The sequence below is a fragment of the Raphanus sativus genome, chromosome 7, assembly GCF_000801105.2.
Source record: "Raphanus sativus cultivar WK10039 chromosome 7, ASM80110v3, whole genome shotgun sequence".
Classification (NCBI taxonomy): domain Eukaryota; kingdom Viridiplantae; phylum Streptophyta; class Magnoliopsida; order Brassicales; family Brassicaceae; genus Raphanus; species Raphanus sativus.
The window spans coordinates 10,143,926-10,167,863 of record NC_079517.1 but is presented as its reverse complement, the minus strand read 5'-3'; the positions used below and the strand labels follow the sequence as shown (position 1 = coordinate 10,167,863).

The window sequence follows — 23,938 nt, the reverse complement described above, 5'->3', positions numbered from 1 at the left end:
GCAACGGAGAGACAGGATTCCGTGTCGTCGACCAGCCACGGAGACAGGGAGTACCGCTGTTTCGTCGAGGAACCACGGAGAGAGAGAGAGAGAGAGAGAGAGAGAGAGAGAGAGAGAGAGAGAGAGAGAGAGAGAGAGAGAGAGAGAGAGAGAGAAAATCACCTTTGAGAGAGAATAGAAGATGGAGAGGTTTCGGAGAAAGAGAGAAAACAGAACCAGAGCACGAAACCAAAGCCACGCTCATCCTCCTCTCTCCTCTCACTTTGCCTACACGTGTCACTAATAACCGTCTCTTCCTTACCCCAAATAAGGAACGCCTCTTCTATTTATTTCTGTTTTTGATTTTCTTTTAAATCATAATTAGCATAAGAACCCCACTAAATACGACCGATAATGATACTCTAAGAGAGCACACCATTCCAAGTTTATATGAAGGAAGGTTCCGGCATCAAACCATAAGAAGAAAAAAATTATCGGAAAAAAGATTAAAAAAAAATGTTGACCAGACCAAGTCAAACTATCAGTTTGTGGAACAAGAAAGGCCTAAGAGAGCACACCATTCCAAAAGATGTTATATGATTATAGGGCGGTTGTGTCTGCTGCATAAATTCATGATCAAACTGACTGGAAACTGCTAGAAAATGGAAGAGAAATATATCAAAGTTGTTACAGCTTGTCGTGCCTAAGTTGCCCCGAGTAAGTAAATCCAAGTAATTACTACCATAATCTTGATTACAAGGTTGTTCAAAGGCAGAGGAGTTGGCCAACTGCCTCACAGCAGACAAACATCTCTAAATTCAAGACACATTTTTGTAACTGGGAACACTGTTTCCATTTTTTGAGAAGCAGATACATACTGATAAGGAACACAGCTTAAGACAAGAGAGATATAATTTTGATTCCAATACACCAAACAAAATGCCCTCCTCACTTACTGCTCTCTAACAAACTCCAAAATCACAACAAAATTATAAAAAATGAGAGTGTTGTTGAATCAAAGCACAACATCTAGAGATTTCGTAATGTAAAAAATAGGAGCAATCGAAGCATGATCGCACCACCACTGATCAATTCTACCCCAAATCTGACATCCTTTGCGTCTTTCCAGTGAAATCTCCGCACAACAAATCTCCCCAATGATTTCTCGGCTACGAAAAAACAAAACCAGTTTGCCAGCGTAATTACTAGTAGTCACTCCCAAAAAACAACCAACACGTCTCGTCCAAGCCGACAAATCATCCAAACCTTTCACCACTACCCAACACTTGCGCTCTGGATCATACGCTCTCAACTTGCCAGACCAATCGTAAAAGTACAAAACATCATCAACAACACACGCGTTCTCATCATCCCAGTAGTTCAAACTCACCACCTCGTCCGTTTCCCTTTTGCTTTCCTTTGGGTCGTAAGCAAAGTTATCCTGAAAACCCCTCGCGTACAACTTACCACCCATCACCACCAAGCTTGTATACGCATCCACGTCATTATCATACAACTCCATCCCTGGCATTGTCACCCATGTTTGTGTTTGTGTGTCGAACACCACCATCGCCTTTGACTTTGAACTGATACACCCAATTACATAGATTCTCCCGCAGATGACGTCAGCGGCTGTATTAGACATGGGGACAGGCATCCTCGGGAGATGCTGCACAGTGTGGGATGTACAATCGATGAAGAATGAGTTAATCTCACAAAACACATATATCCTTGAACCCACAGCTACATAGCTTCCACCACGAGGCATATCAGGAAGCCCTGGGATTAGGACCAAGCAGGGGCTGTCCTTGTCTTTCTCTTTCCGGCGAAACGTATACAAACGGTTATGCCCGTTGTCCGAGTCAAAGAGGACAAGATAGATACAATGCTCAGTGCAACCCAACGAAGATCGTCTTGCGTATATCTCACGGGACGAAACGAGTGACCGGAAGTGCTTTGAAACGAGGGAGACTCTTGGATAGTCTCGTCTCGGTACACGCGCCAAGATGTCAACCACGATGTCCTCTGGAAGTGATGTAATCGGAGACGACGACGAAGGCGATTGATTCTTCTCTGCCCAAGACATGTCTAGATCGCAAAACCCTAATCACCGAGAGAGAGAGAACCAAAATAAATAGTTGAGTTCTTTCCTCTTATAGCTTATGCTATGCGTCTCGTAAACCAGCTCTCAGTTTAAAACTCTAACCGGCTTTGGTTTCTCTGAATCATAGTCTGATTGAACCAATTTTCTGACCACCAGGAATTTCTTTTTTAATTTTCTTTAATCATTTATCAATGTATGCGGTCAGTGAATCTGTCCTTTTAAATTGTAAAAACGAATAACATTTTTTCACTCTTCTTACATAGTTCCATTCAGTGTCAAAAAAAAGATTTGCACATTTATACATCCAAAAAGTAATCAAAATCTCCTTGGAGCAAAGTTGTGTTTCAAAATCTCCTTGGAGCGCCCATGGAACCATCACTTCATGCCGGATGGTTCTAGCCTGCAACGAATTCTGCTACTACAAGCAATCTTCCAGGTCACTGACCACTTCAAGCTTTGCTGCCTACGATTCTCGCTGCACTAGACTAGAATTTAGTGGTTAGCCTTGATGTCAATGATATGTGACCTAGAAAGCCCTCATACCAATGAACATGCTCCACCACTAATAAAGAAGTTTCATCTATAACTGATTGTATTCTTTCCCATCTGAAGACTCCATCTCTACGTATTCTCCGCGTACAGAGTTTTTTTCTTCCACTGCCACAAAGCACATAACACATGTGAATATTTATTGAGAACCAGTTAGAGACTGAGGGAACAAGTCTAAGTAAACTGATGATCTTTTTTCCAGAACACCTAACCAGATAGACCACGTTGTTTAGTAGTTGAAAGACTCTCAACTCTCAGTCTATGGCTAATTATAATAGAGCTAAGAGATGTATTTGTGTGATGTCTGCTGATGTTTTAATATTGTTTTGAAAGATTGATCTGGCCATGTCTCCACTGAGCAAGCTTGGTCTTGTTCAAGCCGTTATTGTTGCTGGTACTAGGAGCTTTTGCCATTATTGGTCTTGTTCAAGCTCAGGATCAACAAGGTATCCACTTCTTATATTAATGTTTTGTGTCTCAATCATTTTGTGCTTGAAATATTTCTATTCTTTATGATTTCATGTCTCTTGTAACTTCTAAATAAAATACTTGCATTGAAGAATATAAATGTTTGGGTCTCTTAACCATGTCTCTTGACCTCACATTTACTACTTAAAAATAATAAAAGACTAAAAATGTATTTAGGATAATCATGCTCTATGGATGAAGACGTCGATTGGTAAAATAAATCAATGACGTCATTGTCTTATCATAAAACTCCACCGTTGGATGTTATTTTTTTCTTATTAAAAATGATGACATCAGTGGTTTAAAAAATTCAGTTTTCTATTATATATAAATAGTCTTTAACTAGTAAAAGTATGTTTGTTAGGATATAAAAGTGGTGCTGTACTTCTGAGTAATTATCGTTTCATAAATGCTTCTAAATATGGTATGGATAGTTCTAGAAAGACTCTTTTGACAAGAGACAGGTTCCACTTCCACTGCCACACCGCACACAAACATCTCAATTCGAGACACATTTTTGTAAAACTTGGAACATGTTTCCATTCAGTTACATACTCTGGCAAGGAGCACAGCTAGAGAAAAAGAGATATAAAAATGAGAAACTCTCACATCTCAAACAAAGGCCCACCTCAAAAAGTTTATAAGGAGGAGAATGTTGTTGAATCAAAGCACGACATCTAGAGATTTGGTAATGTAAAAATCACCAGCAATCAGAGCATGATCACACCACTGATCAACTCTACCCCAAATCTGACCCCTATTGGGTCTTTCCAGCGAAATCTCTGCACAACAAATCTCCCCAACGATTTCATATCTATGGAAAAACAAAACGAGTTTGCCAGCGTAACTCATAGGCACTGGCCAACAACCACCAGCACGTCTCATCTCAACCAAAAAATCATCCAAACCGTTCACCACTACCCAACAATCGTGCTCTGGATCATACCCTCTCAATTCCTTGTCAGACCAATCGTAAAAGTACAAAACATCATCAACAACACAAGCCTTATGATCCCAGAACTTCGAACTCAGCACCTCGACCATTTCCCATCTGCTTTCCTTTGGGTCGTAAACATAGCTATTATGAAACTCCATCATGTACATCTTACCAGCCATCACTACCAAGCTTCTATACGCATACACGTCACCTGGCTTTTTCATCCCATCCTCCCACATTTGTGTTTCTGTATTTAACACCAACATCGCATGTGAGTACTTTTGATCGGTACCGTGATATCCAAAGACGTAGATTCTCCCGCCATTGACGTCAGCGACTATATCAGACATGGGGAAAGGCATCCTCGGGAGATGTTGCACAGTGTGGGATGATGCACAGTCGATGAAGAAAGCACTCGATGTCATCCTCCCACTAAACACATATATTCTCGATCCCACGGCTACAAAGCTTCCATCACGAGGCATATCAGGAAGCCCATGGATTAAGACCAAGCTGCTGCTAGTGCCGTTACCTTTCCAGCGGAACGTATACAAACGGTTCACATGGTCGTCCCAGTCAAAGAGGACAAGATAGATACAATGCTCAGTGCAGTCCAGCGAAGATCGTCTTGCGTATATCTCAGGCGAAGAAACGAGTGACTGGAAGTACTTTGAAACGAGGGAGACTCTTGGATAGTCTCGTCTCTGTACACGCGCCAATATGTCAACCACAATGTCCTCTGGAAGTGACGTAATCGGAGACGACGACGACGGCGATTGATTCTTCTCTGCCCAAGACATGTCTAGATCGCAAAACCCTAATCACCGATAGAGAGAGAGTACCAAAATAAATAGTTGAGTTCCTTCCTCTTATAGCTTATGCTATGCGTCTCGTAAACCAGCTCTCAATTTAAAACTCTAAACCGGCTTTGGTTTCTCTGAATCATCGTCTTGTCTGATTGAACCAATTTTCTGACCACCAGGATTTTTTTTTTAAATCATTTATCAATGTATGCGGTCAGTGAATCTGTCCTTTTAAATTGTAAAAACAAACACATTTATCAATCCTTTTTTTTTAACACCGCACATTTATCATCCAAAAAGTAGTCAACCCATAAAAGAAAGCCAGAGATTTCGTAATGTGATCTGCATACATATATTCAAACTAGTGTTCAGCTGCTCCTGCTCAGAGACACACACATCTCTGACTCTTATCAAATATTCAACTTCAGGTTATTTTCTAAAAGATTGACGGTTAAAGAAGTAAAAACATTAATTAGTTAGGTTGAATTCATATATGGAAAAAGAACAAACGAAAATGAAAAACAGAGGCAAGAAGAATGTATAAAAAGAAGTCTCTCAGAATTAACATGTAGGGTTTTCCACAATTACAAACAATTGGACAACTTTTTTAACATCGATCTATACTCAAGCCAAAAGAACACAGTTATGAAATTAGAACCTCCTCCTAGTCCAGCTGATTGACAATAATAGCAAACAGACACAAGATAATAATAAAAAAAGTGTTGACGCAAAGTCAAACTATCTGTTCTTGAGACCTAAGAGAGAAGGAGAAGGAAGAATGGTTGATGACGTAGTGGGAAGAAGATCAAAGTTGTTGCAGCCTCTCATGCCTTGCTCCCCAAGCAGTAAATCCAAGTAACCGTAATCTTGATCACACGGAATCTGCGGCTCTTGTTCAAAGCTTGGAAGAGCAGAGGAGTTGGCTAACTGAGTGAACGTACCATCGTCGTGGTTATACAACAAGATCGAGAACTTGCTCTGCGGATGATTCATCGACGTGGTGGTGGTGGTGGTGGATACATCATCGACACAACTCTCGGTGCTACTACTCGGATAATTAAGTAGCGATGATGCTTGGTGATGATACGCATTAATTAGCGTGGAATCATGAGAAGATAGATCCTGGGGTTGATCATCAAGAAGAAGGCTTTCTTGGAGAGTCTGTAAGCAACTCTGCAACGAATCCTCGAGCTCCGACACTTGCTGGAAGAATTTGTTATCCCTTTTGCTCAAAGACTCCTTCTTGTCGCGGATCATCTTCTTGTTAAGAAACCCTGAGAGGTTGTTGCTTTTCTTGTCCCTTTCTTGTTCGCTTAACATGCTGTATCTCTCCGCCATGGCTCTAACCTTGCCTTCTTCCTTCTCAGGCCAAGTCATCACCAGGTTCCCTTCGCGGTCGTACCAGATGATGCACACATCGATACCGCAAAGCTCTGATAGCTCGAACGCTTTCTTGAGAACCGTCGCCGCTCGCGCCTTGTACGAAGAAGACGAAGGTTTCTTGAAGACTCTATCTTTTCTCACTGACAATTTGTTCTTTGTCGTTGTCGTCATCTTGATTCAGTCTCTCTCTCACTCAAAAGAACTTAGGGTTTGGATGCGCGTAGAAGAATGAATGATGATTGTTACTAAATTATGATTGCTCACTACATATTATATAGGAAAAAAAAATGCTGTAATTTCCATTTTTATTTAATTCCACAAGTATGTAAATAAAAAAATAGCCGTTATATATATGTTGTGACTTGGAAGGAACGTTTCTTTCTTCGTTTCTCATTGCAAATACACCTCTAATGTGCATATACACGGATTCATAATGCTCCATCGTTATTATATTTTCTGAGTTTTTTAACTAAAAAAAATCGAAACCAAGTATGTTATTAGATAATTTACTAAAAATCGAAACCAAATATAAATTGACTAAATTTTTGTTGGGTTTTGATATATTTCAATTTGATAAATCATATTTGGAGTCAAATTTTGTGTTGGTGTGGTAATTATTGGATTAAGTTTAAAGATAAAATATATAAAAAGTTAAAAATATTATTATCTAATACGGTAATCTATAATACTTTTTTTTTTTTATTTTTTTTTTTCAAGTAGCTAGTCTCAATGGTCAGAGTTTAGACACAAAACGAACATAACCTAAATAAAATAAAATATATCATTGCCCAAATATATATGCAAGACTATCCGAATGAGTTAAAATCTTGAAATTGTTAATAGAATAGTCTTTAGTTTGTAACATATCTTTTTATATATAAAAGTGGTGCTATTCTGAATAATCATCGTTTCATAAATGCTTCTATGTATGGTAGTTTAAGAAAGACTTCCTTGAAGTTTCCAACAAAAGTAGATTTACAAAATAGATATGTAAAGGATTTACATTGCCAAAGCAATCACAGCGGCTGAAATTTGATATCCAGAGACCAACAACTGATACCTTAGTCATACAATGTTCAAACCGACCCACTAAGTGACTCCACTAAAGAACCGAACCAAACCGCTTGGTTAACCGAGCGGTCAGTTTCGGATTTTTGTAGAGACCTAAACCCACCAGACCCGGCGGGAATCACAATTTGCAGGGTTCCGGTGTCAAAGTTCTCAGAGGGCGGGCGAAGCGATGGCTGAGTCTCAATCGGGTCCGAATGTTTTCAGCGTAAGGATTGTATCGATCGACTATTACATGGCTTCTCCCATCCCTGCCTATGATCTTTGCTACAGCACCTTCCAAGGTAAAAAAAAAAAAAAGAAGCTTCCACTTTCACCAACATCTATCACCATTTTTAGCTTTCTTATACCTGATTCGTTGCTTGAATTTGAAGGTGGCGAAGTAAAGGAAGTCCCTGTTATAAGGATCTATGGTTCCACACCTTCTGGTCAGAAGACTTGCTTGCACATTCATCGTGTAAGCTCTCTTTCTTTTTTTCTTTTTTTTACTAACAAGGTGTCTGAGCGGCCCAACTAATCTACTGGTCTGTACAGTGGGGATAGATAGACCCAAGTGCTCGCAATGAAAATTAGATACAGAAACGAGTAAATTTTAGTTTGGTAGTGGTTTTTATTTTACTTTCTTGTTTACAAAAAAAAAAAAAACATTGTTTGTCACTTCCTTATTTCTCTTGCAGGCATTACCATATCTCTATATCCCGTGCTCGGATATTCCACTTGATCAGCATAGCGGAGGTATGAAGCCACCACTTATCGACTAGTTTAACCACCAGTGACATGTTTCATGTTTTTTCCTTTCTTTGCTTCAGTTGATGCAATCATACCTGCTGTATCACTTGACTTGGAGAAGGCTCTAAAGGTCTGTTTTTTGTTACATACCAAGTTAGTCATGGTTTCTTAGTCTATGAGCTGCGTTTATGTATCTGTTTTTTTTCTTTCTGATTGTCTCTTCCCATGTATGTGTCTACTTGATATGGACTTGTAGCTTAAGGGCAGTGCTGCTTCAAAAAGGCAACATGTTCATGATTGTGAGATTGTTAGAGCAAAGATGTTTTATGGGTACCACGCAGCAGAGGAGGCGTTTGTGAAGATTTATCTGTATCCTGTATATTTACTTCTGGTGCAGTTACCCTTTTCTTTGGTAGTTTCTTGTTTGTTCACCTTGACCAGTATAATAGCTACCATCCACAAGACGTGTCTCGTGCTGCCAGTCTTCTTCTGGTATTATTTATTTTGATGAGACCACTTCACCGCTATTCTGTAACTTTATGTAGAATGCACAGAACTCGGTGGAAATAGTATACTTATAACGATTTTTCTTTTTTGTCTCCTCTCTCTCTAGGCTGGTGCTGTTCTTGGTAGAAGTTTGCAACCTTACGAGTCTCACATTCCTTTTCTTCTCCAGTTTCTGGTAAATTTTCGTTTTTATGTATTCACATATGAACATATCTTTCAGACTGATAATACACTATACTTTTTCTGACAGCTTAAGTGCACTACTGAAGTTTCTTTGGTTCACTTCTATAGGTTGACTATAATTTGTATGGAATGGGTCATGTGCATATATCAAAGATGAAGTTCCGTAGCCCAGTGCCTCACCATTTCCGTCCAAGGAAATTTGATTTGGATGATTGTGTGGGACAAGGGATTGACGAAGTGGCTAGTACAACGGTAGATCGTCAAATACTTGAAGCTTGACCAACATATTGTTCGATAGTTACCATCTTCTTTTATTTCACAATACTGAAACAATGTAGCAGGCAGATTCTAGTGCTGCTGCGAGCGGCAGTTTCCCTGTTTGGAGCTTGACAACAATCCCAGGTCAATGGATGTGGAATCTCTCTGAAGAATCTGATACACCGTTGAGCCAGAGCCAGCAGAGTCACCAGTACAGACGTCAGAGTCTCTGTGAACTTGAGGGAGATGCTTGTGTTAGTGGTAAGTCCTGAAACGAAGTATAATTGTCTCTGTTTCATGTACGAAGAGCGACCCGTTGAACTAGCTTCTTCTCTTGTAGATATTCTCAATCTGCAACTTAAAATGTACAACTCCCTCTCCCAAGCACAGTCTGATACTAAGATGGTTCAGTCGCTTGTGGCAATTTGGGAGGTTCATCCTAACTTTCTTAGCTTTATACTTTTAAGTTATTTTTATGGTCTTCCCTTACCTAACCTTGTCATTGTTTTCTCAGGAGGAGTATGAAAGGACTGGCGTCTATGATGCACCTATACCTCCCGATCCTGGCAAACCCTCTGCAGCTGATGTGCTCAAGACTATGTCACATTATGTTGGGTTTGAGAATATGCTAAAAGAAATGTATCACGAAGTTGGCGTGTCTCCGCCTGATATGAAGCCTACTGCAGTGTCTTCAGCCGTTTCAGAGATGCATGCAAAACCTGAAATTACGGATCTGCAGGCTTTGAGCCATATGGTTGGTACACGGAGTGAGTTGCCTGCATCAGAAAAGCTTTCTCCACTTGATGAGAGCGGAGAAGCATCGCTGGGAAATGATGCATATATGAAAACACCCACGGACAGAGATATACCTGCTGAAGTACAAGATGCTGAAGCGTTAGGTCTCTTTAAGTGGCTTGCCTCATCCCAGGCTGCAGAGGACATAAACTCCGATGATGAAATTCTTCGGGAAACAATCCTTAGCCCTTTGGTTCCTTTAGGGTCTATGAACAAGGTTCTTGAAATGGCTAGTACAGATTATCTGAGCCAATCCCAAAAGGAATGTCAAGACATTCTTGATTCTCAGGAGGATCAACTAGACTTAGGGAGTTCGATGAAAGGAGCTTTACAAACTAATCTGGACAGCCAAGAACCTGTACCTTCATCAGACAAACAATCTATTGACACGGAAGTCTCTACTGATGTTCCCAATATCTCAACTTCAGATGCTTCAAATTCATTCCAGAGATACAGAAAGAGTGATTTACGTACGAGTGAAGTGATGAAGGATAAGAATACGAGCTTCTCTAGGAGTAGCAAGTCTACCAAGTCTGTATGGGGGCCTTTACCTTTATCCTTGACAAAAAATCTCCAGAAGGACTTTGACAGTACAAACGTTAGCGATAAGCTTGGTTTACCAAAGATCACTTCCGACCCCGTGAATGAGATGAATGACACTTTTAATGTTCCAGTGAAAGAACATCTAGCAGATGTTTGTAATACGATTGACGGAAACGTTTCGGCTGGATATTCGCTGCGGGACCTGATGAGGAAAAAACGATTAGGCCTTGGGGACTCGCCTGGTTCACAACATAAGAAGTTTAGGAAGGTTCTACCACGGACTACAGTGACTAGAGACTCTGGGGATGGGAAGAAAAAGGAGTGCATAGCTACCTTGAGATCTGAGGACAAGAAACCAGGTCCTGCTCTTTCTGCAGAAGTTAGTGAACGCTACCTTGGCGATGCTCCTCAAAATTTATCTCCAACAGACGCAGGAAATTGTGAGTTTAATATATCCACTCAGTCATCTGGACTTCATTCTGCTGATAGATGTTCGACTAAAGAGACAGCAGGTCAAGAGAGTGATGAAGCTTCGAGGAAAGTTTCATCAGCCAGTGTTCCACTTGGTAAGGAATCACAAACTGTGGAATCAGGAATATTGGTGGCTAGCAATAAACTTGTTGGGATTGATATAAATAACGTCCAAAAATCTGGGGATGAGCAAGAGTCAACTGCCAATGTAACTGATGAGACAGGAAAGTTAATATGCCTAACCTTAAGCAAGAAGCCTCCTTCACTCGATTGCCTAAGTGTTGGACTGCTAGATTCTTCGCGTGATGGATATGGTACTTTTACTCAAATCTTGTTCCTGTTCTAGTTTGTGCTACTTACAATCAATGCAAATGCGGTTGAAATGTGACTTAAATAAATTTGAAGTTGGATCTTCTCTTTATCTTATGTTTTTCAAACTTGAGATTACTTCTGAACGTATCCTTCTGTTTCTTCTCTTGGAAGAGGGGAGTTCCAAGGAGATCCCGTTTTTTCCCAAGGAGGACACTGAAGTCAACGAAAAGAAACACTTTTCCCAAGGAGCTTCCCTTGGTATCCCCTTGCATCATCTCAATGACGGCTCAAGCCTTTACCTACTGACCCCTGCCTTTTCACCCCCTCCTTTGGATTCTGTTTCACAATGGATATCGAATAACAAAGGTACTGTTCAGAGTTACATCCTCTAGAAGGTTCAATATACATTGCTTAAAGCCTCTTTACGTACAAAGATGGTACTGTTCCTGATTAATAAACTAATGACTGTGTTGGATGTCGTAAAAGCAAGTGAAAATGTTGCTGTGTGTTTTAAACTTTTGAATTTTCCAGGTCCAGGGGACTCTAATATTGTTTCAGAAAAACAACCGTTAGGGGATGATCAGGAAATGTCTGTGTCTGAGCACGGGGAGCAGCATGATAACGTTTTTGTGAATTCAGAATCAGATGCTTATACAGAGTCTGAGATAGATCTGAAAAGCAAAGGAAATTTTCTTAACCTTAATTTGCAGACCACTGTTTCACAAGAGATGTCTCAGATTTCAGGTCCTGATGGGAAATCAGGGGCCACTCCCTTGAGTCAAATTGGATTCCGAGATCCTGCGAGCATGGGGGCTGGACAACAGCTTACAGTGCTGAGTATAGAGGTGCTTTAACTTAATCCCCTTTTCACACATAATTAGTCATGGACATTTTGAATTGTATATATGATACCCTAACTTCATGTTAAGCAATTCATTGCAAGGATAAAAAAATGAATGTCCCATGCCACATTTGCCCTTTCTCGAGCCTCATAGCGAGCAACATGATATTCTGTTTTCATTGTCATGATCTTGCAGTTAATAAGAATAATGATCGTTTGTTCAATGCTTGAGGATACTTGAACTTAGTAAAATGCGCAGCTCATTAAGGAGTTTGTCTTAGTACAATAATTATGATATATGTTGCTCATTTCTTCAGAGTTGAGTGAAAATGCCTATTCTACTATGTTATTGCTGATATTAAAATGCTCTCTGTGGTAAAAAAATGAATGCCCATACTTTAAGATGATGTTTTCTGGGAAAGGGTTCGTTGATATATGTTAATATCTATAAACTTACAGGTTCATGCAGAGTCTAGAGGGGACCTTCGACCTGATCCACGGTTTGACTCTGTCAATGTCATAGCTCTCGTTGTGCAGAATGATGATAGTTTTGCAGCTGAAGTATTTGTACTTTTATTTAGTCCAGATATCATTTCTCAGAGGTAAACTACTCATATTGGTTTCATATATATTTTGCTGATAACTTTAGTCATTTGGCCTCTAATATGCTTTTTCGATCTTGCTATTGCTAATATTTCTCAGAAATGTTGATGGCCTCTCTGGATGCAAGTTGTCTGTCTTCCTTGAAGAGAGGCAACTATTCAGTTATTTTATTGAGATTGTATGTAAATGGGATCCAGATATTCTTGTGGGCTGGGATATACAGGGTGGATCCCTTGGTTTTTTAGCTGAAAGGGCTGCACAGCTTGGTGTAAGATTTCTCAATAACATATCCAGGACACCATCTCCGACCACGAGAAATGATTCAGATAATACGAGAAATCTTGGTAACAGTCTGCAGCCAGACCCATTGGTAGCCGGTCCTGATCAAGTGGAAGAAGTGGTGATTGAGGACGAGTGGGGACGCACACACGCCAGTGGTGTTCATGTTGGAGGTAGAATTGTTCTCAACGCGTGGCGTTTGATTCGTGGGGAAGTGAAACTCAACATGTACACTATTGAAGCTGTGTCGGAGGCTGTTTTGAGGCAGAAGATTCCGTCGATCCCTTATGAAGTATTGACACAGTGGTTCTCAAGCGGTCCTGCAGGTGCGAGATACCGATGCATAGAATATGTGATACGCAGAGCAAATTTGACCCTTGAGATAATGAGCCAACTTGACATGGTATGGTATGTAACGTTTTCGAACTTGATTTGGTATGCAAGTTGTATCCTTACTAAATCATCTTTTACAGATAAATCGCACGTCAGAGCTTGCTCGTGTTTTTGGCATCGACTTTTTCTCAGTTCTCTCCCGAGGTTCCCAATACAGAGTGGAGTCTATGCTTCTGAGATTAGCACATACACAAAATTATCTTGCTATTTCTCCAGGAAACCAACAGGTTCGTTGCCTTCGCTACTTCCAAGTGATTTACTTTTGACGTTTCTTGACAGCATCTATTATAGATGCCTTGCAGTTAATCTTCAAAACCTTTTCACTCCTGGTTAGATTCTACTAACTAGATCATGTGATTATGTAGGTTGCTTCTCAGCCAGCTATGCAGTGCGTACCTCTTGTGATGGAACCAGAATCTGCCTTCTACGAGGATCCTGTTATTGTGCTGGACTTTCAATCTCTTTACCCTTCAATGATTATAGCATATAACCTGTGCTTTTGTACATGCCTCGGAAAACTTGCACATTTGAAAATGAACACCCTTGGGGTCAGCTCATACTCTCTGGACCTTGATGTTCTTCAGGATTTTAATCAGATCCTGCAGACCCCAAACAGTGTTATGTACGTGCCACCAGAGGTAAAGCAAATTGCTTTTCTTGAGAAAAATAAACCTTGAATCTAAAGTCACATCATATTCAATACAAACAAAATGATTTCATTTCCCTAAAGCATCATTAGCTTAAGCATAACAGTTACATCCTCTTCTTACATGTAGGTGCGGAGAGGAATATTACCAAGGCTCCTGGAGGAAATTCTATCTACAAGAATAATGGTGAAAAAAGCAATGAAAAAATTGACTCCTTCAGAAGCAGTTTTGGGTCGGGTATGGTTATTATCTTGATCAGAGTCCATACCTAATATTATGACTAGGGATTCTGATTTCATCTACAAACGTTTCTACAGTTTTTTGTTCTAAAAAAATAAAAATTGCAATTTTTGATGGTATTTGTTTTTTCTTCCAGATATTTAATGCGAGGCAGCTTGCTTTAAAGCTGATAGCAAATGTGACTTATGGCTACACTGCTGCTGGCTTCAGTGGTCGAATGCCTTGTGCGGAGCTGGCAGATAGTATTGTCCAGTGTGGTCGTAGCACACTTGAGAAGGCTATTTCGTTCGTCAATGCCAATGAGAATTGGAAGGCTAGAGTTGTTTATGGCGACACAGATAGGTAATATCCATATCACAGTTTCTTTATTTGCTTTCTCCGTGTGGCCCTCATACATTTTAATTTACCTTTTTGTGTTAGTATGTTTGTCCTCCTCAAAGGACGAACTGTTAAAGAAGCTTTTGAAGTCGGACAAGAGATTGCATCTGCAATCACCGAAATGAATCCATATCCAGTCACTCTAAAGATGGAGAAAGTCTATCAACCTTGTTTCCTCCTCACGAAGAAGCGCTATGTTGGGTACAGTTACGAAAGTCCAGATCAGAACAAGCCTACATTTGATGCAAAAGGTATTGAAACTGTTCGAAGAGACACTTGTGAAGCTGTTGCAAAAACTATGGAGCAGTCATTGAGACTCTTCTTTGAAAAGAAGAGCATCTCTACGGTACAAAATTTGATTTCTCTCCCTCTTTTTAAATTATCAGCTGACCAACTGAAGTGGCTTGCTTACATCTGCTTTTTCTCTTTTTCATTGTGCAGGTTAAGTCGTACTTGTATAGACAGTGGAAACGGATACTACAAGGGAGAGTGTCTCTTCAAGATTTTGTCTTTGCAAAAGAAGTTCGGTTGGGGACTTATAGCACAAGAGACTCTTCGCTCCTTCCTCCAGCAGCTATCGTGGCAACCAAGGCGATGAGAGCGGACCCCCGGACAGAGCCACGATACGCTGAACGAGTGCCTTACGTTGTGATCCACGGGGAGCCAGGAGCTAGGCTTGTTGATATGGTGGTGGACCCGCTGGTTCTTTTGGACATCGATTCGCCTTACCGATTGAACGACTTGTACTACATCAACAAACAGATTATACCAGCTCTGCAGAGGGTGTTTGGACTTGTGGGTGCAGATTTGAACCAGTGGTTTCTGGAGATGCCACGTCCCACCAAAAGCTCACTTGGACAGCGCCCCTTGAACTCTAGAAACTCGCACAGAACTAGGATTGATTATTTTTATCTCTCGAAACATTGCCTCTTGTGTGGGGAAGTGGTTCGGGACTCTGCTCAGTTATGTAACCGGTGCCTAAAAAACGGTGGTGCTGCTGCAACCATTGTTTGGAAGACTTCGAAATTGGAGAGAGAGATGCATCACTTGGCCACGGTACGTTGAGAGCTCAGTTCAATCTCTGTAGATGCATTTGCAGCTTTCTTGGTCCATATGTCTTGCTTTTTTTAATTGATTTATCTTTATTTGCAGATATGCAGACACTGTGGTGGGGGAGACTGGGTGGTGCAGTGCGGAGTGAAATGCAATTCCCTTGCGTGCTCAGTCTTTTACGAGAGACGGAAAGTTCAGAAGGAGCTTCGTGGCCTCTCTTCCATTGCTACTGAGAGTGAGCTTTACCCTAAATGCATGGCCGAGTGGTTCTGACCTCAAAGTTGATTGCTTATCTATTACTTATATGTTGTGATCAATGAAGCATTTTTCGTCAAGGACTTGTGGACATGGATGTAAATCTCTGTGTAATGTAGATCTCTGTGTTGTTGTGTAAGTACGAGTATATTAGGCTGAACAATTGTATTCTATGTTTATAAAAGTCCACTAGTTTTTATTACTTTTGTATGGCAGAAGTTCGAACCTGGAATGCAGATATTTGAACCAATACTGTAATGAGCTTTGGTAATTAGAGGATGAAACTAATATGACAATAAACCTTCAGATACTGAAAATCTATAACGAATGCAGCATAATGAAGCGGCTATTTAAGAGACAGGGACAAAAGCTAAGAGGTTAACTTCATTTTTTCACATGTACCAATTAACATAATCTGCAAACAATATCACAACTAAGTGGTGTATTATATCACATTTTATAACTAAATTCACAGAAAATTAAAAACTAATACACTTAGGAATTTATAAAATTACATGATCTAAGTAAATAGGAAAATATTTTGAAGCTAAACAAAGCAAAATGGAAAAAAACCAACTAAGGTCAAAACGATGAAAATGAAATAAAACAAGTTCTTTGGTCAAAATTATTGATTAGGTATCACATCAAATATTTAATATATATATTTTATTATGTTTCATTAATACTATAATATAATAATAATTATTAATTAGTTCAAATTTCTTTCAATTATTATTATTAATCAATTCAAATGTGTAACTAAACATAAATATATTGTATTATTTATATTTTTAAATTATTTTTACATAGTTAAAATATTTTTATTTTATTTTCAACTAAGAAATTACTAAATTATTATTATCATTTTTATGTTGTAAATAAATATTATAGAACTTAATATTTTATTTTATTTTATTTTGAAATAGGAAATCAATGATTATTATCATTTGTTTTATTTTAAAATATTAATTAAAATTTTATTTAAGTTATATTTAATACTATTAAATTCACCAAATTTTAAAATAATATAAATTTGTTTATATTATTTAAAATTCACCAAATTCACCAAATTTTAAAATAATATTTAAAATATTAATTAAAATTTTATTTAAGTTATATTTAATACTATTTTATTTTATAATATAGTTAAAGATGTATTATTAACTAATATAAATTTATTAAAATAAATATATTGTTTTGTTATGTGATTTTCATAATTAATGTTTTGTAAATTTAATATAGTATTTTATATAAAATAAAATACATGTATAATATTGTTAAACCAAAATTATAAACGGAAATAAATTTTATAAACATATAATTACGAAAAATTAATAAAAATTAAATCAAAAAGTGATAAAAAATATTTATCAATTTCAAATGATAAAAATATAAAAACTATTAATACAGAAAACATTATATAATATATAATATTATTTTGGTGATAATATTTGATATATGATTAGAGATGACAAAATAAATTTGACACTAAAATACAAAATTTGGTATAATTTAAACATCAAATTTGGTGTCATAGGTATGCTCTTAAAATGATAATCTTGCCGAGAAAACTGATCTTTTTAGTTAGGAGTTAGGACTAATTAGTAATTAGGAGTTTAATTAGAGGCCAAACACGATTGGTCAAAGTCAAACCCTTCACTCTCCCTCCCGTCTCCAGTCTCCACTGATCGTAGCAATCAATCAATTAACAAGACCCAAATCATTCACAAGTTTCCGATTCGCATTTTCTCCGACTCCCGATACTGCGATCATGACCGGAGCGAGCCGTCGGAGCGCGCATGGTCGAATCAAATCATCGTCATCATCTTCCGGCGGCGATTCGCTTCGTTATCCACCGAGTATCCGCCGAGGAGGCAAAGGCAAGGAGCTCGTGTCGATCGGCGCTTTCAAGTCGAATCTCAAGATACTGGTTGTGCTAATGCTTCTAGGGATCGCAGTCATCTACTTCGTCATCAATCGGATTGTTGTTAGCCACGAGTCACAGAGGAAGCTGCCTAGGGTTATCACTCCTTTCCCTGCTCCGAAACTCATGGATTTGTCTATGGTAAATACAAATCTTATATTTGATGATTTTGCTTCCTTCTTGTTGTGAGAAATTGAGTTGAATCGTATATGTGTGTGTAACAGTTCCAGGGAGAGCATAAGGAGAGCTTGTACTGGGGAACGTATCGTCCTCATGTTTATTTTGGAGTTCGTGCGAGGTGAGAGAGAGAGAGAGAGAGAGAGAGTCACGGTTCTTGTGTTTATGTGAATCCTTATTTTGTTACATTAATGGGAATGCAGAACTCCACAGTCACTTGTAGCTGGCTTGATGTGGCTCGGTGTCAAGGATGAGATGTATGTTATGCGCCATTTCTGTGAGAACTCTGATGATTTAAGCTCGTTTGGATGGAGAGAGCACAACGGGCGTGATTTTGGGAGGCAGGAGCTGGTTGAAAACGATATGGTATTGGAGACTAGTTTTGTCAAGTCAAAGGGTGATGATGATGGTAGCTTTGGTTATGGAGGGGATTGGTCTGTTCGGATCGATGTTAAAAATAAAGGGTGATTTCTGATTTTTACACTAGTGTGTTCGGCTTTTGTATTGCACTGTGGACTGAGTGACAAAGTTTTTTGTTGTTTTTCGTTGACATTATTAACTAGGTTGAGTGGTGATGCAAAGAGAAGTGCGCATCTCTTCTTCTATTTAGCTGATGAAGGTGGCAGTGTTCTGAATCTAGGCCAAGATGCTTTAGATTTTCAAGGGAGCTCTCTTTTGGTTTCGGGTTCACGTGAAGATGTAGGAGACTGGCAGATACACTTAAGATCACAGGTATTTTCGTTATTTGAAGTGCTCTTTAGAGATCTTAGGATTTTTGTAGCTGTCTCTGCTGAAAGTGGATCTGTTTGTGATTTGACATTCTCTGTTGTGTTTCGTATGTTCACTCCCCTGATGCTCATCTGGATCTAACCATTCTAATTGTTCTTCAATTGCAGAATCAGCTGGAGACACATTATTCCGGTTTCAAGACGCCTCACATATATAATCTATCTGATCTAGTTCAGCGAAATCTCGCTCTGCAGGTCTGCTAGTTTTTCAGTTCATTACTCATTTGAAAGGGCCCAGGGTAGTTTATTTTATTTTCTATGTAGATGGCAATGCTTAATATATCTTGGCTTGTATGTTTTCAGGCTAGGAAGCTTGGACGACTTCAGCTCTCTGACACATCAGAGGATTCTTCCAACATTTACGTCTTTCAGGTAATCAGTGTATTAATGTTCTTAATTCCTATGGAATCTATGATCAATATGTTCAAGTGTCCAGTGCCAACATTTCGTTTGTCATACAGATTTCTGGGAAGCTTCCATTTACAATAGATATTCCCTTTGTCTCCGGTATCAGAGGAGAAAGTTCAAACTTGGAAAAGCGTTTAACAAGTCTCACAGGTTAATTATATGTATCTGCTTCAATAGGGATTGCTGATCATGTGTATCTGCTGTTGTCTGTTTTTTCTGCTCCAGTAATGAAAATGTTCTCTGACAGCAAAGAAAACATTCTGATCACTAATGTCGTTGATATTGTCCACTTTTATTGTATTTGCGCTGAGTTTCATATAAATATTTCATGTAGGTTTACCACTCTCTGATCTACTTAGGAAAAAACATAGAGAATTTGATGCAAAATTTACGGAATGCTTCAACCTTTCTGAAGAGGTATGCTGTTATTTATTACTATCAAATGTACGGACTTCAGTTACCCATGCTAATAGATAATCTTTGGCCCACCCAGAAGTCTTTTGGATGTGTAGTTGAAAACAGAGAGACTGCTGAAACCTCTCTGTATTTACTTTATCTCTTTTATTCTTTACCGTTCAGAGTCTCCTTCCACAAGGAATAGTTCTTCTCTCTCTGCTTATATGCATTTCTGTTTCTTCTCAATGTCGAGCATATGTTGTCATAACGTACCTATAATTGATAATTCGCATCTATCCGATCGATGCTCAATCTCAGTTTCCCGTGGTTCCAGCATGATTCAGAAACAGTAGGGGTTGGCAAGACTGCAATTGCAAACATGCTTGGTGGCATTGGTTATTTCTATGGTCAATCAAAAATTTATGCTCCTAAAAGCAGTGAGGCAAGTATTTCCATCATGCTTATTGTGTATTAGTTTTTGATGTTCTTCCCATCTGCAAAATAGGTAGGACCTCTTACATAATCATACAATTAATATCTACTACTGCAGCCTGAAAGTCGGGATAATTTCTTGCTATATTGGCCAGCCGAACTGTACACAGCCGTTCCAAGCCGGCCCTTTTTTCCTAGGGGCTTTTTGTGGGACGAAGGTTTCCATCAGTTGTTGATCTGGTATGTTCTTATTGATCATTTGTATGTTGAAGATTTCTGATATAATGCTATTGTAATTCATTCTTAAATGGATTTTCTGAAAACAATGTTTTATTAGAAAATAGCATATTACAGAGTAAAAAGCAAAAATCATCTTACCGCTTAATCATTCTTTGGATTGTGTTCTGTGTGCTTTGAGCAGGCGCTGGGACTTTCGTATGACTTTGGATATCGTTGGACATTGGTTAGACCTATTGAACATAGATGGATGGATTCCACGTGAGCAAATTTTAGGTGCTGAAGCGCTAAGGTATTTTACACTCTCTCACTAACCCTGGTAGTAATGGTCATTGACTTATTGTTGTAAATGTTTTTGAGAGTTTCGTTAACTGCAGTAAGGTTCCAGAGGAGTTCGTGGTTCAGTACCCGAGTAATGGCAATCCACCAACACTATTTTTGGTTATACGTGGTAAGAATCTTTTTTGCTTATGCCTGCCTTTTGATCATCACTCTAGAATTAATTTTTCTGTAAGCGCTTGTGCGATACTATTAGTTTATTCTAATGCCAATCCTTGGTCAGCAATATCCTTATCAGCTTCCTATTACAATTAGATGTTTAGTGCTATCACCTAGCTTCGCAATTTCTCGATTGAATGTGTGAAATCAATATAATTCCATGTAGTGACGATATTCGTTTTCCAGATCTGATAGATGGTATAAAGACGGAAAAGTTTATGGCATCAGAAAGGGATGAAATATTGTCATTCCTTGAGCGGGCTTCCGTACGCTTAGATGCATGGTTTCAGTGGTTTAATACTTCCCAGACAGGTAACAGCATGGTTGTCCACTAGTTTTATGGTGTAACGCCATTTTAGATTTACAGTATCGTTTTAGCATTCAAGTGCTCTGTGTTTTAACTTTTTAGAGTTTGTAGTATCTTAAGTGGCTATTTTTAGAGTTTGTAGTAACAGTTGGATCACTAGTTGTAAATCGTGATCGCTATATTTGAAGAGCTCTTGTCTTCAACTGGTCTTACATTCTTAATTGGGCTACTTCATATATTGTTTCCTATGACTTAATTAAACGCTAGGAAAGGAGAGAGGAAGCTACTTTTGGCATGGCAGAGACAACACAACAACTCGAGAACTTAACCCTAAGGTATGTTATCATACTGCAAGTCTCGAGTGTCAATTATAAGGTTTTCTCCCAATAAGCTTCTTGCTTATGTTCTTTAGCGAATATATAACAATGATTGAAGAGTTTTTGCTGTGGTACCATATATCCCTGTTAGTGATAAAATGTCTCAGAATTCTTCTGCGTGCGGGCGATGTTTTATAGTAGGCTTACTACTTAGTTAAGTGTCTTATCTGCGGATTTGGCAGTTCGATTGACAGATTTTTCAGAGATAAATATGATGTCTTATATTTCCTGCAGACGCTTTCCTCCGGGCTGGATGATTATCCTCGGGCTTCGCACCCAAGTGAAGATGAGCGACACGTTGATCTTAGATGCTGGATGTATCTCGCTGCAGATTGCATGAATTCCATCACAAAGCTTTTGGGAAAAGAAAATAAAATCTCAAAGGTTAGCCCAAGATAGATAGCAGAAGGGATGTCTCCCTTATTTTTTTTCCTTCACATGTTACTGGCGTAAATCCTGCAGGAGCATTACGATTCAACTGCCAAGCTGCTTTCAAATTTCGATCTTCTGAATCAGGTCTACTCTCTCTCTCTCTCATGTCAAACTTTTCTCTTTCGTTAATAGTGACGCTGTAGTTGGTATGTATAACTTGATTTTCAAGCCCATGATTGCATTAACTTTTTCTTCTTGCCATATTCTCTTCTCATTTTTCTGCGCAGATGCACTATGATAAGGACCATGGGGCTTACTTTGACTTTGGTAATCATACAGAAAAAGTAAGAGAAGCTTTATAAATTAATAGGCTTTAGTATCATTTGTGTCATAGATTCTTAGTCTTTTCGTTAAGCCACAGCTGTTGCTTCTATTGATCAACAGGTTAAGTTAGTATGGAAGGAGGTAATTTCAGAAAATGGTCACCTCTCTCGGCAGCTTATAAGGAAGAGTTTTGGAAAACCCAAGTTAAGATTGGTTCCCCAAGTCGGTTATGTCAGTTTCTTTCCCTTCATGTCTAGAATCATCCCAGCTGTGAGTTTTTTCTGCTAAATATGTATTCCGTATCTTTGAAACCTTTATGGGACCAGTTACTTTATGATCTGAATCTTCACATATTTTTGGTCGATTAAAGGCATCGCCAATCCTGGAGAAACAGCTTGATCTCATTTCAAACAGGAGCATCTTATGGAGTGACTATGGACTAGTTTCGCTTGCCAAAACCAGGTGAGCTCACAAGAACAACCATAACCAGTTCAGAATATTTGAGTTCTTGTATGATAAGAAAGAACATTGTTTTGGTGCAGTTCGATGTATATGAAACGTAACACTGAGCATGATGCACCATACTGGAGAGGTCCTATATGGATGAACATGAACTACATGATTCTTTCATCTCTGCACCATTACTCTTCAGGTACTTTCCTATACTCCAACATAGTAAAGAAGACTACAAGGCCTCTACCTTTTTTTTCCTTACATCATCAATACATGTTGGTTTTACCTTGTGTAAAATTTCTTGAAGTGGATGGGCCATATAGCGAAAAGGCAAGAGCAATTTACAAGGAACTGAGGAGCAATTTGATAAGGTAAATATATATACATAGATGCACGTGGTATTTGCGATAGAGGTTTTGTATGATATTTAACTTTGAAGCATGTCACAAAAATACAGGAACGTGGTAAGAAACTATTATGAGACGGGGTACATCTGGGAACAATATGATCAAGATAAGGGAACAGGCAAAGGCACACGTCTCTTCACTGGCTGGTCTGCACTTACCTTGTTAATAATGTCCGAAGAATATCCTATTTTTTGAAAATCTCTTTTATCAAAACTCGAGGAAAAGAAAGTTAAATACTACAAACATGTTAGTTAGAAGAACAGTTTTGATGTGTTTAGGGCTTTCTATATTCGGACTCAGAGTTGGTTTATAGAGAAGGTGGTGCTGTCACAGATCTAACTTTGGTGAAGGCATGTCTCAGACTTATGCCCAAAATGACTATCAAATGTTGGCATAGATATAGCAGAGAATCATTTGAGATTATTGTGGTCTTTACTGATAATTCATTTTTTATTCCAGAGCCTACAAAATGATTGAGCAGTTTCGAAACATTACACGTGAGCATAATACCAAAACCTCTGTAATATATAGTTTTGACACGAAAAGAAGATCATCTTTGCCGTTTTTGTTTTTGAATAACCTTTTGTGTTTGGAGAGAGAAAAGAAACACTTCCTCTCCTCTGCCTTCTCTCATAACTCTGTTCTTCGTCAATCTCTCTTTCCCTATAAAAAGACACTTCATGCCTCGCGAGAGTGAGCTTACCATTTCATAATTTTTTACAGTCTACTAACATGTATGCATTGATGGTTTGGATGAAAACTTCATAAATGAAACTAAAACTGATGAAAGCCTTTTAGTCAATAAAAAAAAAACTAAAACTGATATCAAGTTAAAACCGATGGACACATGAAGTTGAAAACAAGTTTCAACCCTTGACAACTTACAGTTTCAGCTAATCTCAAACATATATATATATATGTTCATGCACTGTTCTCTCTTATAACACCAAGATATTCCAGAACCAATAATGAATACCTCCATGAGCACCATCGTCTTCTTCGTAGTCCTTCTCTCCATTTCTGCTATCTCCTTAGCCAAGCAGAGTCCTCTCGAAGATTG

At 38.7% G+C, this 23,938-nt stretch overlaps 5 protein-coding genes across 8 annotated transcripts; 2 read left to right on the top strand and 3 right to left on the bottom strand.

Annotated features, from left to right (window-relative positions):
- Positions 1-994: 994 nt before the first annotated feature.
- LOC108815346 (F-box/kelch-repeat protein At4g38940-like) lies at positions 995-2,065 on the bottom strand. The gene has a single exon (XM_018587979.2). It carries the CDS (start codon positions 2,063-2,065, stop codon positions 995-997), a length of 1,071 nt encoding a protein of 356 aa, XP_018443481.2.
- Positions 2,066-3,763: 1,698 nt separating this feature from the next.
- LOC108815345 (F-box/kelch-repeat protein At4g38940-like) lies at positions 3,764-4,837 on the bottom strand. The gene has a single exon (XM_018587978.2). It carries the CDS (start codon positions 4,835-4,837, stop codon positions 3,764-3,766), a length of 1,074 nt encoding a protein of 357 aa, XP_018443480.2.
- A 621-nt stretch (positions 4,838-5,458) lies between these two features.
- Positions 5,459-6,454, bottom strand: LOC108816801 (agamous-like MADS-box protein AGL53). Its single transcript, XM_018589365.2, has one exon. The coding sequence runs from the start codon at positions 6,392-6,394 to the stop codon at positions 5,579-5,581; it is 816 nt and encodes a 271-aa protein (XP_018444867.2). The 5' UTR covers positions 6,395-6,454; the 3' UTR covers positions 5,459-5,578.
- Positions 6,455-7,397: 943 nt separating this feature from the next.
- On the top strand, positions 7,398-15,980 carry LOC108817834 (DNA polymerase zeta catalytic subunit). 4 transcript variants are annotated; one of them, XM_018590646.2, is made up of 22 exons: positions 7,398-7,575; positions 7,666-7,748; positions 7,969-8,026; positions 8,101-8,150; positions 8,277-8,389; positions 8,470-8,512; positions 8,634-8,702; positions 8,819-8,962; positions 9,052-9,229; positions 9,309-9,400; positions 9,483-11,091; positions 11,261-11,455; positions 11,621-11,934; positions 12,390-12,532; positions 12,633-13,215; positions 13,286-13,432; positions 13,571-13,843; positions 13,982-14,089; positions 14,229-14,434; positions 14,513-14,816; positions 14,912-15,526; positions 15,623-15,980. In XM_018590646.2, exons 1-22 carry the CDS (start codon positions 7,464-7,466, stop codon positions 15,794-15,796), a joined length of 5,613 nt encoding a protein of 1,870 aa, XP_018446148.1. In that variant the 5' UTR covers positions 7,398-7,463; the 3' UTR covers positions 15,797-15,980. The 4 variants fall into 4 exon arrangements, with proteins under 4 accessions (XP_018446148.1, XP_018446147.1, XP_056846480.1 ...); XM_018590645.2 differs by having other exon boundaries at positions 9,049-9,229; XM_056990500.1 differs by lacking the exons at positions 7,398-7,575; positions 7,666-7,748; positions 7,969-8,026; ... (2 more) ...; positions 8,470-8,512; positions 8,634-8,702 and having other exon boundaries at positions 8,826-8,962; positions 9,056-9,229.
- A 1,410-nt stretch (positions 15,981-17,390) lies between these two features.
- LOC108818375 (mannosyl-oligosaccharide glucosidase GCS1) lies at positions 17,391-23,314 on the top strand. The gene is made up of 22 exons (XM_018591331.2): positions 17,391-17,843; positions 17,927-18,000; positions 18,083-18,343; positions 18,443-18,611; positions 18,776-18,862; positions 18,971-19,039; positions 19,129-19,225; positions 19,410-19,492; positions 19,806-19,913; positions 20,022-20,143; positions 20,325-20,432; positions 20,518-20,591; positions 20,825-20,950; positions 21,213-21,280; positions 21,557-21,706; positions 21,785-21,838; positions 21,982-22,038; positions 22,139-22,288; positions 22,389-22,480; positions 22,561-22,670; positions 22,779-22,842; positions 22,929-23,314. The coding sequence occupies exons 1-22, from the start codon at positions 17,550-17,552 to the stop codon at positions 23,071-23,073; spliced, it is 2,562 nt and encodes an 853-aa protein (XP_018446833.1). The 5' UTR covers positions 17,391-17,549; the 3' UTR covers positions 23,074-23,314.
- The last annotated feature ends 624 nt before the right edge of the window (positions 23,315-23,938 follow it).

Excerpts from the sequence above, each read along its gene's own strand:
- LOC108815346 (XM_018587979.2), bottom strand. The coding sequence starts at position 2,065 with ATGTCTTGGGCAGAGAAGAATCAATCGCCTTCGTCGTCGTCTCCGATT.
- LOC108815345 (XM_018587978.2), bottom strand. The coding sequence starts at position 4,837 with ATGTCTTGGGCAGAGAAGAATCAATCGCCGTCGTCGTCGTCTCCGATT.
- LOC108816801 (XM_018589365.2), bottom strand. The coding sequence starts at position 6,394 with ATGACGACAACGACAAAGAACAAATTGTCAGTGAGAAAAGATAGAGTC.
- LOC108817834 (XM_018590645.2), top strand. The coding sequence starts at position 7,464 with ATGGCTGAGTCTCAATCGGGTCCGAATGTTTTCAGCGTAAGGATTGTA. Across the intron at positions 8,027-8,100 it reads ACTTGATCAGCATAGCGGAG|TTGATGCAATCATACCTGCT; the intron begins GTATGAAGCCAC and ends TCTTTGCTTCAG. Across the intron at positions 8,390-8,469 it reads GCGTTTGTGAAGATTTATCT|CTACCATCCACAAGACGTGT; the intron begins GTATCCTGTATA and ends CCAGTATAATAG.
- LOC108818375 (XM_018591331.2), top strand. The coding sequence starts at position 17,550 with ATGACCGGAGCGAGCCGTCGGAGCGCGCATGGTCGAATCAAATCATCG. Across the intron at positions 20,592-20,824 it reads ACTATTTTTGGTTATACGTG|ATCTGATAGATGGTATAAAG; the intron begins GTAAGAATCTTT and ends TTCGTTTTCCAG. Across the intron at positions 20,951-21,212 it reads GTTTAATACTTCCCAGACAG|GAAAGGAGAGAGGAAGCTAC; the intron begins GTAACAGCATGG and ends ATTAAACGCTAG.